Consider the following 15,594-nt stretch of genomic DNA (forward strand, 5'->3'; position numbering starts at 1 on the left):
AGCAAGTGTTGATAGCTCTCTAGCTTTCTATGGAGAATAATTTGTGAATATTTTACTTACATGAATACCCCAGTAACAAGCAAGAAATATATGAAAGCAGTCTATATGAAGTCCATCCCTTGTAATAAAATGTTTCCAAATAGCTGTACTCTCCATTGTTTAACCATTTTTCTCTTCTCCCTATTGACCATTATCTTTTAATATTGTTTGTTGAAGTATGTGTCTAATTTAAGTTGTAACCACCTCAGAGCAGGTACCTGGATGCTTATTCAAACCTCTTGTGTTTGCAAAACTCAGTGGAAAATCTTATCAAAACTGCCTCCTTTTATGATGTTTTGTCATTTCTATTTTCAGATGAAATCAGGAAGTGCACAGGCACTGTATAAAGATAGGAAAAAATAGCAAATTTAATAAAAGAGGTTTTTTAATCCTCAAGAAAGCTTTGGTTTGAGTTTCAGGTGAAGGCTGAGATTGGTTCATATTTTACTGAAGTCTGTTCACCCTAGTTTTACAACCTTTGCTCTTCTGAAGTAATCCTTGATCCCAGAGTCTTGAAGTAGTGTTGCTCAGATGGTTAGAGTGGGAGAAGAGGAGGAGAAAGGGGGAAAAAAAACCTGTCTATTATAGCCTCATTTAGCACGGGCATTATGACTGACAGGGTTTTTTTCTCCTTTCTCCTCCCCCTCTCCTCTCTTTTTCCTTAAAATTTTGGATTTCTGTACCGCTCTGTGCCTCTTACTCTACTCATCTGAGGAAGTGGGATGTGCCCACAAAAGTTTGAGATACTATATATTTTTTTCGTCATTCTCTAAGGTACTACAGGGCCATTTGTTTTTGTTTTTTTTTAAAGTTACAGATTAACATGGCTACCCCTCTGAGACTTTTAGAGTACGTCTAATCTACATCCCTCTTTAAAAAGAGGGATGTAAATTAGACATATCAAAATTGCAAATGAAGCCGGGATTTGAATTTCCCGGGATTTGAATTTGCATAATTGCATCACAGCATTATTTTTGAAAAATGCTATTTCGAAAGAGAAACAGCAGTCTAGATGTGGTTCTTTCAAAAAGAGAAGCCTTTTTAAAATATCCTGTAAACCTCATTTTTTGAGGTTTTTGTTGTTGACATATGCCCTATGTAAATGGTGGGTTGCCTACATTTCCTTTTCCCAGAGGCCTTACACACCATATAAATCAACCAAACTCACCAGCAAGGGTGCTATTCCTAATTCCCCAAAGGCATCTAGCACTATTACACTATATCAAAATTTAAATTCCTCAACTATTCTCCTCTTTTTTGCTCCTTGGAAATCTGTGATGTGGTCCCACACAGATAGTCACACTGACAGGTGGTGGAGTGGGGTTACCCACAGCTCTGAAGGAGGCAGGCCTTGTTTGGAAATATTATGGGATGTGTGGAAATGGCTAGATCTGGGCACAGGCAGAGAAGAAGCTGGATGGAACCCTATATGTTTTTGAGTCTTGACAGAGTATTGTCCAAACTCTTCCCTTGATGGCAGGAAACATCCTGAATTTGACCCCTTCTTCCAAAACCAGCATATTCTGGAGAATCCACTGTAGCCACAGGGCCATCTTCATGAAGGCAGTCATCACCTGATTCCTCACCACTGTTCCTGGCTCCCTAATAGCCTGGCTCAGTCACACTGTCAGCTTTGCCTCAGTGGTAAACCTAGGGATGCTCTCCTCTGAAAGATTAGTTCCCAGCCACAGCACAGGCTGCGTATCCCTCCCCTGCATTGCCCGACCCACACGTATCATTATGTGTACGTTAATATTTAGTTATAAATAAATCATGTCCAAAAAATTAAAATTTCCCTAAAAGAGAATCTCTGACCTTACCTGAAAAAGAGCTGTGTGAAGTTCAGTAGCTTATCTCTTTCAAATAGGTCCTATGAAAGATGCTGTGTCAGCCACCTTGTGTCTCAGAAAAGCTCTGACAGTGCTAGCAAAAATAACATTTACCTGAACAAAAACATTAAATTGATTGTTACACAGTTTGGGCTGAGCTAAGAAATCAACTGGATGGTCCATTAAAAAAAACCAGTCTTCCTTACATTTAACACATCATTGACAACAAAAGCTAAGTATGGGACACTTCCAGCCTGCTCAATTACCTCATTAGCACTTGTACTACTATTGACAGGCAATTTTCCCTCCTCTGCTTTCTTTTACAGTTATAATTCTGATAGTTCCCCCTTTTTCTCCCCTCAAGATCATCTGAAGAAATGGGTTTTACCCACAAATACATATTGTTAGTCTCTAAGGCTACGTCTAGACTACATGCCTCTGGCGACAGAGGCATGTAGATGAGGCTACCAGGCATAGGAAAATGAAACGGCGATTTAAATAATCGCTGCTTCATTTAAATTTACATGGCTGCCGTGCTGAGCCGATCAGCTGTTTGTCGGCTCAGCGCGGTAGTCTGGACGCGCGGGTGTTGACATCAAAGGCATTTGTCGACCACACGGGTAAACCTCATTCCAGGAGGCATACCTGGGTGGTCGACAAATGCCTTTGATGTCGACACCCGCGCGTCCAGGCTACCGCGCTGAGCCGACAAACAGCTGATCGGCTCAGCACGGCAGCCATGTAAATTTAAATGAAGCGGTGAATATTTAAATCACCGTTTCATTTTCCTATGCCTGGTAGTCTCATCTACATGCCTCTGTCACTAGAGGCATGTAGTCTAGACGTAGCCTAAGGGTGTGTCTACACAGCACCCTAAACTCAAAATAATATACACAATTTGTGCTACAGAAATTGAGTATCTTATTTCGAAATAGCAGATGGCGCATCCAAACAGGGCCAAATTTTGAAATAAAGTGCTATTTTGAGACATCCCTTAACCCTTGTTCAATTAGGTTTACCAGGATGGAAAAATAGTGTGCCCATTATTTCGAAAAAAAATGTTTCAGAATAATGGGTGGCTTGTGTAGATGCAGGTTAGCTATTTTGGGATACCTCCAGTATCCTGAAATAGCCATGCAGTTTAGATGTACCCTAAGGTGCCACAGGACTACTAGTTTTTACAGTTCCTGTTGTGAGGCTTATTTTATATTTTTCTGTAAATTTTCAACATAGATATTTAAAAACAAAACCTTTAATATATATTGCCAAATGAATTAAAGGACTCTCATTCACCAAGTCTTCATTATTGGGTTATCACAGAAATATTTTAAGGGTTAATCATAGAGGGAGGCTATTGCAAACAGAACCTAGACTATTCTGTATCATTTTGATTTGTATGGACACTGATGACTTGAATTATCATTTCTTACTGAAAGGCAGAAATAACAGCGATTTTTACCATCTGTTAGCAGAACATCTGTAAAATAAGACCCATTTGCTTTTCAAATAAAAATTCAAAATAAATATTTAAATTGTCTAATGACTTTTAAATAGTAACCAACCAAGACCAGCTGTTTCTGGTTTTTATAGTTTCTAATACAGCTTACATCTTGATGCTGGAAGTTAATATACACAAACCCATATATAACTCTAGGTTCCATATTCATAAAATAGGATGCAAATATGAAATAATAGATCAATTTGATTCGTGAATAAAATGTTAGAGTCCCAGTTTAGTTTATTCCAAATGTTAAATCTTTCAAGAACTTAGCTAAATATCCATCTATGTTTAGACAACATTGTGGTGAAGAAGCGTGGCCACACAGAAAGAAATCCTCAGATTTTTTTCTTTCTCTCTCATTATAAATTTAAAATTAGGATTTTATTATTGTATTTATTATTATAAAATAATTTTATCCAAAAGCTTAACCACATTGTACTACTTTTGGTAATCTGTTTGGCTGTTATTATATATGAATGTAAATATAGAATCTGAATATATTTATAAACAGTTTATTAAAAATTATCAAATTAAATAGGTGTTTACCAAATGGTTTATTGATTGTTATAGACACCAACAAGTGAGTAGCTTTTGATCCTGGCTTGTAAGAAATCAAATTGTCTGTGGGAATATATTGATTCATCTAAATCAAAATAATTTGCAGGAGAGGGTTGGTTTCCATGAAAATTCTGTGTTGATTTTTTTTTAAACAACCCAAATCATTGGAACACCCTTAGGCTACGTCTACACTGGCCCCTTTTCCGGAAGGGGCATGTAAATTTCATGAGTCGTAGTAGGGAAAAGAAAGCCGGAAAAGAGCGTCTACACTGGCCCCGATCCTCCGGAAAAAGTGCCCTTTTCCGGAGGATCTTATTCCTACTTCAAAGTACTTTTAAAAGCCGGAAAAAAGCGGCGGACATTTTTATTTAAATGCCGCGGGGGATATTTAAATCCCCCGCGCATTTCCCTACTACGACTCATGAAATTTACATGCCCCTTCCGGAAAAGGGGCCAGTGTAGACGTAGCCTTAATGTTTTCAAAATGAAAAACTTCAATTTTTGGTTAAATTCAATATTCATATCAAACTTTAAATTAATAGAGAGTAAACAAAACATTAAATAGATCAAAATAGAAATTAACTATTTCGAGTTAAAATAGCACATTATACTTGAACCAATCTGTTTTTTTCAAATTGTTGAGATATCAACATTTCATCCTGTTTGGGATGCTAAAATTTTCAATGTCTCCAAAATTTTTATAGTATAGGAAAATCATTTCTAACCCATGTATATAATGTCTTGTACCCACGAGTTTAAATGACGTATCGCACATGATGCTCACATTTGTAACATGTTTGTAGTGTCTGTTAATCAATTTGTATGCTATATAAAATTGGAATCTTAATGGAAATTAGTGGTATGAGAGGGCACTCAGGGCTATATTGGTAGAATGCGATGAACTTTTTCATTGAAATGTCAATTTTAACACAATAAGGGAAGAAAATCTTATTTCCTCCCCTGTGTTTTCTATTTCAGTTCAGCACTTTACTGGAAATACTTAGCTCCTTCTAAATGTGGGCTTACAGTCAGCTGTTGTCATAAGGCTATTGTTGGTGTGAAGGGTGGTTCTTGCTCTTTAGACAGACATGGTATTCATTTAAATATTATGTCAACTTAGCTTCAACTATCAGCAATGTGGGAAAACCTTCTCCTGACTATGCTGCCAAAACCCCCATATAGATGCAGCTTTGATGGAAGAGAGCATCTGTTGATGTTGCTAACATTAATGGGGAAGATGTTGTTTTTAAATTGACAGAAAAACTTTGTTGGTGTCAGCTGCATCTGCACTAGGAGCGTATGCCGACATAACTATCTTAAAATAGGCTTATCAGGGCCACTCATGGAAGGCTGCTGCAGCTGTTATATTATTTTCTGTAGCAAAAAAAAAAGTGTAATTAGTTTTTATGGATAATTTAAAGTCTGATGGAGTCACTCTGTAGATTATCAAGACTGAATGAACAGTCACCAAGATAAAAGGCCAAACAATGTGTCCAGCTAATAATCATTGCCCAGCTGGGCTTTCTGCATTTGAAAAATAAAAAGAAATATTTAAAATGCAGATAATTGTATCCCATCCTCAGTGATGGACCGGTTTTTAGAACTCAGATTGATGGTTCAGTATGGAACCAGATAGAAAAATGCAGTAGTAAAATCTGTAATTGTTTACTGAATATTGCTGGTCATTATGGCTCAACTAGTATTGTCCGCAACCTCAGGTTGGGAGTTTATGCTCCTCTCCCCCAATCATTTTTCTCAAATCCACTGTTGCTGGTTGGGCTCATGCCAAATGCATGAGTGTATGAGGAAATCTGGACTGGTAAAGTGATTAAACCAAGATCAGATCTATACTGCTTTTCAGATAACAACTGTGGCAGTTGCAGAGGCGGCCCGTCCATATAGGCGAACTAGGCGGTCACCTAGGATGCAAGTTAAATGGGGCGCCAAATGGTGGTGCAATATCATTGAGGGGTTTGGAGGTGGGGGCGCCAAATGCATGGTTCACCTAGGACACCAGTTGCTGGTAGCTAGTCTAGGGCCGCCGCTGGCTTGTCATAATAAATTGGCAATAACAATGGTCACATGGCAAAAAATATTGCTGCTACAAATGAATACATGTTCTTCAGTCATCCAAAGCTATTTGCAAATTGTGATGACTGCACATTGGATGCTCGATGTTAGATACAATATCGGTATCAATTTTAATAGTAAATGCAGTTTGAAGGTTATTTAAAACAGGATTTCTTTTCTTCCCTGCATTAAACTTTATTAGGTAATGTCTGCGGCATTGAAATATAGAGAGATGCTGGTAGATTACTTAACAGATTGCCATGGTTTGTTAATCCACTAGGAAATATCTCTGTTTAATTACATAAAGTTTTTAGTATCACTGATGAAAGACAAGATGAGGCAGGGGCAGGGATGGGGGCATAAGAGAATGTCATAGTTATTGTAATGGAGAAAACAAGTGCATTCCTATATGAACTGTATTTCTGCCTGCAGGAAACAAACTAAACAAATTCAGGAACAGCTGAAAGAGACAGAGAATGGGAAAACCTACAGCCTAAATGCTTCCAGCATGATGGCAAAATCAGAAACCGTGGCACAAAGCCGAGTCCAGCTGCAAAATGTAAGTAATTTTGCCAACTGCAATACTTAATTGTCTAGCGGAGTTTGTGTTTTTGATAGCATCAGATTTGCATATTGCTATTACTCACACAGAACCTTCATTCACACTCATGATTGGTAAAAGAACAGGGAAAAGATATTTCCACTGGATTTCAACTGATTTAAAACAGTTGAATAAAATATATTAAGGATAAAAATAGTTCTGCATAGGAAGCTTCTGTGGATATGTCATTGCAAATGCCATTTTTCTAAATAATTCCAAAGCTGGAACTAGTATGCATGTAGGTCAATTTTTTAAAAAAAGAAAGAAAGATGATGCTCCAATGAAGAAACTCGAGATCATCCTGAAGATTTGACTTTAGATGAAAGAATATCAGACCACAACCAAAATAGTTGAGAGCCACAAACAGCTCTGTACATACTGAGCTATCTTCTGAATCCAGTGACACGTAATTTTACATGCAATTTCCCAAGCATCAGATATATAAAACAAATGAAGATTGAAACAGGGAAATTGTGTGATAAATCCCAAAGTATCTTACATTCTTAGACACTTTTCTAAAAGGTACCCTACCCTCTGGCCCCTTTCCACAAATCACACCCTGTTAGTACTGTCCATTTTTAATGAGTGAAGACTATGGAGAAAGGAAGAAAGATATTGCAATAAGAAAATAAATACCCTGGTAGCATACCCAGAATTACAGCATAATAGGCAATCACATGAAATGCATTAAAGCTCTCCAAATGCTTAAATCCTTCTGAGTTTGTATTTTATTTGTGAATCCAAGAAATCATCATACAAAATGCCATTTACACTCTGCTGAACAGATGTACTAAGACAATGAAATGTAAAACCCATAAATGAGAACCCATGTCTCTCACACAAATGTTGTTAAGCTTCATTTTTACCACAGGTGTAGATTTGTTTCTTGTTCTTTATGATAGATGAGAGAAACAATAGCCTTTTATCATGGATAGCAGTTCAGTATTCTGACCATTAAGGCTGCCTCATAATCTCTCCATGCCTCTCCATCTCTCCATACCTTCCTTACCAGCTCCGTCTGAGGGTTTGTCAGACCTTACAAGTTTAAAGGGCTTTCAGTTGAGTTAGAGTCCACCAAAAAAACTGAGATGCAGCAGGAAATAGAGAAGAAAATTTGTACTTCTGAGTCAATATTAAAACTACCCGTCCTCAAAGGTTGCTAAATTCATACAGTAGACACATCCGTGCTTCGGCTGACACTTATTTAATGAACTGGTTTAATGGGCTGATCGAAAACTCACTGGAATAAATGGAAATAATTTTAGTGACCTCCATGGATTTTAAAATACACTCTAGTTGCCTTTTTGTTGCCTATGTTGAACAGAACAACAGTTGAAACAGATCATCAGTCTATTAGCCAGTTAAGCTAGGTTTATAAAACTTTTTATATCCCCGAGGAGTGGCTGGCTCATAACTGTGAATATTATGTTCATTTTTAGCCAGTTCAGGCTAACTTACTTTAAATATAGTGTGGCTGAGCAGAGAGGATAGGGGGTCAACTGTGTTTAAATGAAATTAGCTTTAAACAGTGCAAATGGTTAGGAACCAATTCAGAACATTCCAAGTGAATACAATCTTTTTTGTGCAGGTCTCTCCAAAGAGTGAGAAAATGAGCAAATGCTCTATAGTTCGCACCTTGCCACACTTGTGTATATACATGTCCTTAGAGTAGCTCCATTTAACTACATCGACAAGTCTGCATTGACACCTCTGGAAAGGTGCTTTGCAGTTCCAGGTATATTTCAGCATACACAACTAGGTGTAGTATTTAATTCCATAACCTCAGTCATGCTTTGCCAGTTGTTTGTAACATCATGGGTTACAAAACTCATTTGCAAATGAAGGCATTTGATATTTTCTGTGTGACCATGTAATGGATGTCTTGGATCTTTCATTGGCTATGATCTTTCCCTTTGACCTTCCTTCTGATAGCTCAGGGTATGTCTACACAGCAAAGTTATTTAGAAATAACAGCCATTATTTTGAAATAACTTTTCTAGTGTCTACACAGCCAAACTGCTATTTCGAAATTAATTCAAAATAGCGGAGAGCTTATTTCAAATTTGATAAACCTCATTCTACGAGGAATAACACCAAATTCGAAATAGCTATTTCGAACTAAGTGCTGTATAACCAATTATTTTGAAATAGGGGGCCTCCAGCCTTCCCAGGGTGCCCTGGTGGCCACTCCAGCCTCAACCAAGAACACTCCTGTCCCTCTCCCCTCCCCAGAGCCCTTAAAGGGGTTGACTCTGGCCACAGTGCCTGTGCCAGATCCAAGCCTGCCAGCCCAGAGCCAGCAGTTGCTGCCCCTGACCTAGTGGCCTCAAAACATGAGCCAGCAAGCCCCTGGCAGCCAGCCTTCCACCACTTCCCAGGAGCAGTCTGCCAGCTCCCAGGAGCCTGCCAAGGCCTGGAGAAGGCAGGAGCCTTCCTGGTCCAGGGTGGAGATCATGGACCTTATTCAGGTTTGGGGGGATGCCCCCAACCACCATGATCTCCTTACTAGAAGGAGGAACACGGCCATCTATGGCAGGTTAGCTGCCAGCCTGGCCACCAAAGGCCACATGAGAATCCAGGAGCAGGTTTGCATAAAAATCAAGTTGGTCTGGCGAGAGCCCTGAGCTTCCCCTCCCCCTTCTTCCCCTTGCTTCCCCCTTCCAGCTCCCTCCTCCCAGGTTTCCGCCTCCCCTCTCCCACTGTCGCTTCTCCCCTCTCCTGCCTCCTTTCCCCAGTCTCACCAGAGTTTCATTCCTCCCCCCTCCCAGTTTTGTTAAATAAAGAGAGTTTGTGTTCATGAAAATCCATGTATTTTATTTGACATCAGGAAGGGGGGATAGGGAGGAGTAAGTGGAAGAATGTGAGGGAGGAATGAGGCACAAGCCCCCAGTGGGGCAGATCAGGGAGGCTCTAAGTGCTCCTCAGGGTGGAAGCTCTCCCACACGGCCTCTTGGATACTGATGGACCTCCCGGATGGCAGCCTGCAGAAAGTGCAACCAGGCTCACAGCAACACTTCCGAGAGAAGCACCAGAGTGCTCTGGGAAGCTCTGGCTCCATGTTGCAGAGTGCTGTGGTGACCCGAGTGTGGGCAACTAGAGCACACAGAGGCAAAATGCTTTGCTGTCCCTCATTGAGTTAGGCAAGCAAGCGAAAGCTGAGAACTAGCTGTCCAGGGGTGATCCCTTTAAGCACAGGCTTCAGATAGCCTCAGGCAGCAGCCACACAAAGTAAATCCTGACCTAATACCCTGCCGGACCTGGTTCCAGCCGGCCTTAAATGTGATTCGGTGTCTACTCAGTGTGGATGCGCTATTTTGAAATAACAACACACTATTTCAAAATGCATTTTGTGTATAGATGCGTTATTTTGAAATAACTTATTTCCAATTACAGGCAGTCCCCGACTTACGCGGATCCGACTTACGAATGGGGCTTTTCTCGCCCCAGAGCTCACGGGTGGAAGGTCGCCACCCGTGTCCTCCGGGGTGAGAAAAGCTTCTCCCGGTCTCCCTGGTCTGCTGGTGGGGGGGTCCAGCAAAGCCGCTGGACCCCCTCCCCCCCCCCCGCAGAGCAGGGACAGCCGAGCAAAGCCGCCGCCTGGGCGGCTTTGCTCGGGTGTCCCTGGTCTGCTGGGGGGGGTCCAGCGGCTTTGCTGGACCCCCCCAGCAGACCAGGGAGACAGGAGCAAAGCCGCACAGGCAGCGGGGGTCCCGCCGCCTGGGCGGCTTTGCTCGGGTCTCCCTGGTCTGCTGGAGGGGGAGGGGGTGCAGCTAGTGTGCCCCCCCCAGCAGACCAGGCTTTTGTTGCGGGACGCCTCGGGTAGAGCAGCTGGGGTGCTGCCGGGTTGGTCCTGTGGGAACCTACCGGGCAGTGCCCCAGCTGTTCTGTCCCAGGCTCCAGATTCAGCAGCTGTTGAAACTGATCAGGCTGATTCCAGGAAGCTGGGGGCAGAGCAACTCTGCCTCCAGCTTCCTGTAGTCAGCCCCTGGTCAGTTTCAGTGGCAGCAGCTGAATTTGGAGCCAGTTCCGACTTACATACAAATTCAATTAAGAACAAACCTATAGTCACTATCTTGTACGTAACCCAGGGACTGCCTGTAACTATTTTGAAAGAAGATATTTTGAAATAATGCTGTAGTATAAACATACCCTCATAGTGCTATGCCAGCCTGTATAGGCTTTCCACATCCTGTTATTCCATAACTACTGCTACTGCTATTTACAATGGGGTCTCATTTGTTAGGCGGTTCATTAGATGGTACAGGCATACTGTACTAAGGAATAGCAAAAGGCTATACCAGTGGTTCACAAATAATCTAGATTGGCTCCCCACTTTGAAGTAAGTACCTTCTGGCAGTTGTTGTTATAGGCACTAACTTTCCCTTTCATCTTCTCTACATCAGCTTTGAAGGAAGTGTCTGATCCAATGTCATCACCAGGGAGATAGGGTTTGGATAACTAGCCACTGGGATTCCATCAGAGGTGATGTTTAGCTGCTGCTTGGCTTCTCAATGGCATAGGTGAAAGGCTTGGTCTTCTTTGGGTTGATACAACACTGCTTCTTTTTCCTCCCTTACAAAAACTATTTTGAAAGATTACAGACTCATAATAGCTATTGTCTATGTTTCCAGCACATTAGCAGGTGATATGAAGTCTGTAAAGTTCTTTTTGTGATAGTTTTTTCTGACATATGCTGTATACATTTGGTCTCAAATATTACAGTGCGTAATATTGTCCCTTTCCCTTTTGCTTTAATTCAGTCCAATATATTTTGCTCCAATTTTGTAAATAATTACTTAGTGTTTTTGAGCATTTGACAAACATATCATAAGCTTTATTGATGCCCTATTCTTAATGTCATAATAATGCTTATTATGCCTCTTATAATGGGCATGATGGCTGAAATGATCATTTTGGATTCCAGTTTTGGGGTATTTGAAATAATAAACAATAGCAATGATTTTCAGCCAAAGTTTGCTTTCCTGCCAGTGCTGTTCAGAATGGTGATTATCAATTATGGTTAATTAACACATAGTTTTCCAGATCTTGTTGCTGTTGGCAGGGAGATGCTCTGGCCTTGACTTTAATGTGTTTTGCCTTTGGGAGCAAAAACATTCAAGAAGAAAAATAGTGTGACCTTGCGTGGTTCAGGATGTAGCATAGCAGTGCAGGGTAATAATGGTTTCTATTGTTGGAAAGACTGTCGTGCAGAACAGCACTTCTTTAAATATTCATAAACCATCACAGTAAAATCAACAACAACCACCACTTTAAAACTCGTTCCATAAACTGGGAAAGTGCAAAATATCAACCCTCGGGGCAAATCTTGCCTCCTCCTGAAAAGCTGTAATAAGGTTCTGCTGTGAAAGAACTGGGAGCAGGACACTGGTGGGAAGGCAGAATGTTCCCATAAGGAAACAGAAGTATATTGGGACCATACAGTGCTAGTTCACTACATGAGCAGTAGTAGCCTCCATGGAAATTTATCTCAGCTTCCCACAATCTGTTGATGATAGGAAGGATTCCAGGCACAGACCATAAACTTGAATCCCGGACCCAGCTATTTTGACAGGGAACTAGACTAAGCATTTGGTGCCCTAAGTGCGTATTGTTACCCTTGATCCTTCTCCCATTGAAGTCAAAGGCAAAAGTCAAAGTGACTTCAATGGGAGGAGGCTCAAGCACTTGCCGTAGCAAAAGATCACTGGTGAAGATTCTCATCCTCAAAAAAATTAGAAGTGTTTACGTGGTATCCATGAGAAGTGGGCATTGAGACTGTCAACTAGTAAACCTTGTTAGTGGCAATGGAGGACCTTCAGAAGACTTGTATATTTGATTTTCATATGTCACACTCCCCCCCGCCCCACACAGTGCAGGTGTTCGTATATATCTCTCAAGTATTCAACTTGCCTTCCCATTTGAGTGGATGTCCCAAATCTCCCCCCGCTTTCCTACCTCACAAACTTTTTCTCTCTTCCCTCTCAGCAAATACTTCCATACTTAACTCCTCCTCCTCCAAACTGGGGTTGTGGCTTCCTCCAAACTTTATACCCTGTTAATTTCCCTTCTGTTCTCTGTAGTAGTTGTGAAATTGGATACGGTAGACACTGTTTGTGTAAGGTTTATTACTTTAATAAAGTCAAATAGCTGTGGTATTTCAGGCCACTCAGCTCATTATTGTTGAGTTATTATTGATTTAAATTCAATCCAGCTGCTTATCTGGTACTACTACTTTTCTCATTATACATTTGTAAAATCTCCTTATTCCCACCCACCCCAAAAAACTTACTATACCCTCACAAAAAACCACCATGTAAATGTTAAAAAATTGCTATTGTAGGTAAACGCTATATTTAATTTTAAAGCAAGCATTCAAATGCATTACAAATTTCCATTTCACTCTAGCCTAACTCATTATATTTGCAGCTTTTTCAGGGAAAAAAAGATTAATACATTTCAATCCTTTTGATAGCCACCTCTTTGCCAATTAAAGCTTTCTTTGCAACAGCTTGATTATGAAAATCACAGGCAAGGTTAAAAATTCTGGCTGTTTGCTTTCAAAATACTTTCCATTTGTAATGCAGTCTCTTGCTGCATCCTAAAATAAATGTCATCTGGTTGGAATTCTTTTTTCAAATTGTGATGTTTAACAAATGAATTTGAAGTGTGGGATGTTCACCTAAATTATGGATGGGTTGTTTTTCAGTCATTTAACGAGATGTGAAATAGATGTTCAAGTTAAGCAACGTGATACTGATAAAACAACGGAGATTGTTGATGGTCTGAAATGTAGAAGCATTAGAATTCATGTTGTTCACATCCTTTGTGTTTCTCTCTCCCTTCAGGAGAATATCCACAGCCAGGACAGGAAAGCTATCTAACAATAGAGAGAGTTGTATTGCCTGGGCAGATCCACTTTGTAGACATCTATCCAGACATCTGTTGGGAAAATAACACAGCAGGACACAGATTATCAAACAATTTATTGGAATATATTGCAAGCATTTTTTAAATTTCAGAAGCTACTGGAGGGGAGGCATTCTAGATTTGATTTTAACAAAAAAGGGGGAGGCTGAGAATTTGAAAGTGCAAGGCAGCTTGGGTGAAAGTGATCATGAAATCATAGAGTTCATGATTCTAGGGCATGGCAGGTGGGAGAACTGCGAAACAAGGACAATAGATTTCAGGAAGGTAGAGTTTCACAAACTCGAGGAGTTGGTAGGTAAGGGCCCATGGGAAGCAAGTCTAAGAAGAAAAACAATTAGGGCACATCTACACAGCAGGGCTAATATCGAAAAAAGATACGCAACTTGAGTTACGTCAATTGCGTAGCTTATGTAGAAATAATTTATTTCGGCTTTTGGAACTGTCTACACAGCTGGAAGTTCGAGAAAGAACGCTCTTCCTCTGACTTCTCTTACTCCTCTTACAATGAGGGTTACAGGAGTTGGAGTAAGAAGTCCTTCAGCCTGACATTATTTTGACATTATGTCAAAATAACTGCTTGTACTGTAGACACGGACTATATTATTTCAGAATAAGTCAGTTATTCCGAAATATCACTGCTGTGAAGACATACTCTTAAAAAAAGCTGGCGGTTTTTCAAAGAGACATTAAGGACGCAAGAGCAAACTATTCCACTGCATAAGAAATATAGAAAGTTACAGACTAACATAGCTACCCCTCTGAGATGCTGTCCTTGGAGATTTTGAAGAACAGACTAGGCAAACACCTGCCAGGGATGGTCCAAATGGTGTTAGGTCCTGCCATGAGTGCAGGGGATTGGACTTGATCTCCCAAGGTTCTGACCAGTTCTATCATAGAATCATAGAACTATAGAGCTGGAAGAGACCTCAGGAGGTCATCAAGTCCAGCCCCCTGCCTAAGGCAGGACCAATCCCAACTAAATCAACCCAGCCAGGGCTTTGTCAAGCTGAGACTTAAAAATCTCTAGGGATGGAGACTCTACTAGTTCCCTAGGTAACCCATTCCGGTGCTTCACCAGTCTCCTAGTGAAATAGGTTTTCCTAATATCCAGCCTGGACCTCTTCCACCGCAACTTCAGACCATTGTTCCTTGTTCTGCCATCCATCACTACTAAGCTCAGCCATTCTCCAGCCTCTTTGGAACCTCCCTTCAGGAAGTTGAAGGCCACTATTAAATCCCCCCTCACTCTTCGCTTCTGCAGACTAAACAGACCCAGCTCCCTCAGCCTCTCCTCATAGGTCATATGCTCCAGTCCCCTAATCATTTTGGTTGCCCTCTGCTGGACCCTCTCCAATGCACCTACATCCTTTTTCTAGTGGGGGGCCTAGAACTGGACACAATACTCCAGATGTGGCTCATAAGATCCGAATAAAGGGGGATAATGACATCTCTGGTTCTGCTGGCAATGCTCCTCCTAATGCAACCTATTATGTCATTAGCCTTCTTGGGTACAAGGGCACACTGTTAACTCATATACAGCTTCTCATCCACAGTAATCCCCAGGTCCTTTTCTGCAGAATTACTACTTAGCTGGTTGGTCCCCAGTCTGTAACAATGCTTGGGATTCTTCTGTCCCAAGTGCAGGACTCTGCACTTGTCCTTGCTGAACCTCATCAGATTTCTTGTGGCCCAATTCTCCAATTTGTCTAAGTCACTCTGGATCCTATCTCTACCCTCAGGTGTATCTACCTCTCCACCTAGCTTAGTGTCATCTGCAAACTTGCTGAAGGTGTAATCCATCCCCTCATCCAGGTCATTAATAAAGATATTGAACAAAACTGGTCCAAGAACAGATCCTTGGGACACTCCGCTAGAAACTGACCGCCATCCTGACATCGAGCCGTTGATCACTACCCGCTGGGCCCAACAGTCTAGCCAGCTTTCTGTCCATCTTACCGTCCATTTATCCAATCAACATTCCTTTTACTTTCTGGCAAGAATATTGTGGGAGACCGTATCAAAAGCTTTACTAAAGTCAAGGTATATCACATCCACTGACTTTCCCATGT

The 15,594-nt window shown here is 41.0% G+C and overlaps 1 protein-coding gene across 2 annotated transcripts in view; it reads left to right on the forward strand.

The window, feature by feature from the left end:
- NRG3 (neuregulin 3) overlaps positions 1–15,594 on the forward strand; it is a 906,671-nt gene that overhangs the window by 838,761 nt on the left and 52,316 nt on the right. For both annotated transcript variants that reach the window (XM_006112415.4, XM_075934800.1), the window contains one exon: positions 6,430–6,556. In XM_006112415.4, the coding sequence (XP_006112477.2) occupies positions 6,430–6,556 (127 nt within the window). The remainder of the gene's footprint in view (positions 1–6,429; positions 6,557–15,594) is intronic.

This window comes from Pelodiscus sinensis, chromosome 8 (assembly GCF_049634645.1).
Source record: "Pelodiscus sinensis isolate JC-2024 chromosome 8, ASM4963464v1, whole genome shotgun sequence".
Lineage (NCBI taxonomy): Eukaryota > Metazoa > Chordata > Testudines > Trionychidae > Pelodiscus > Pelodiscus sinensis.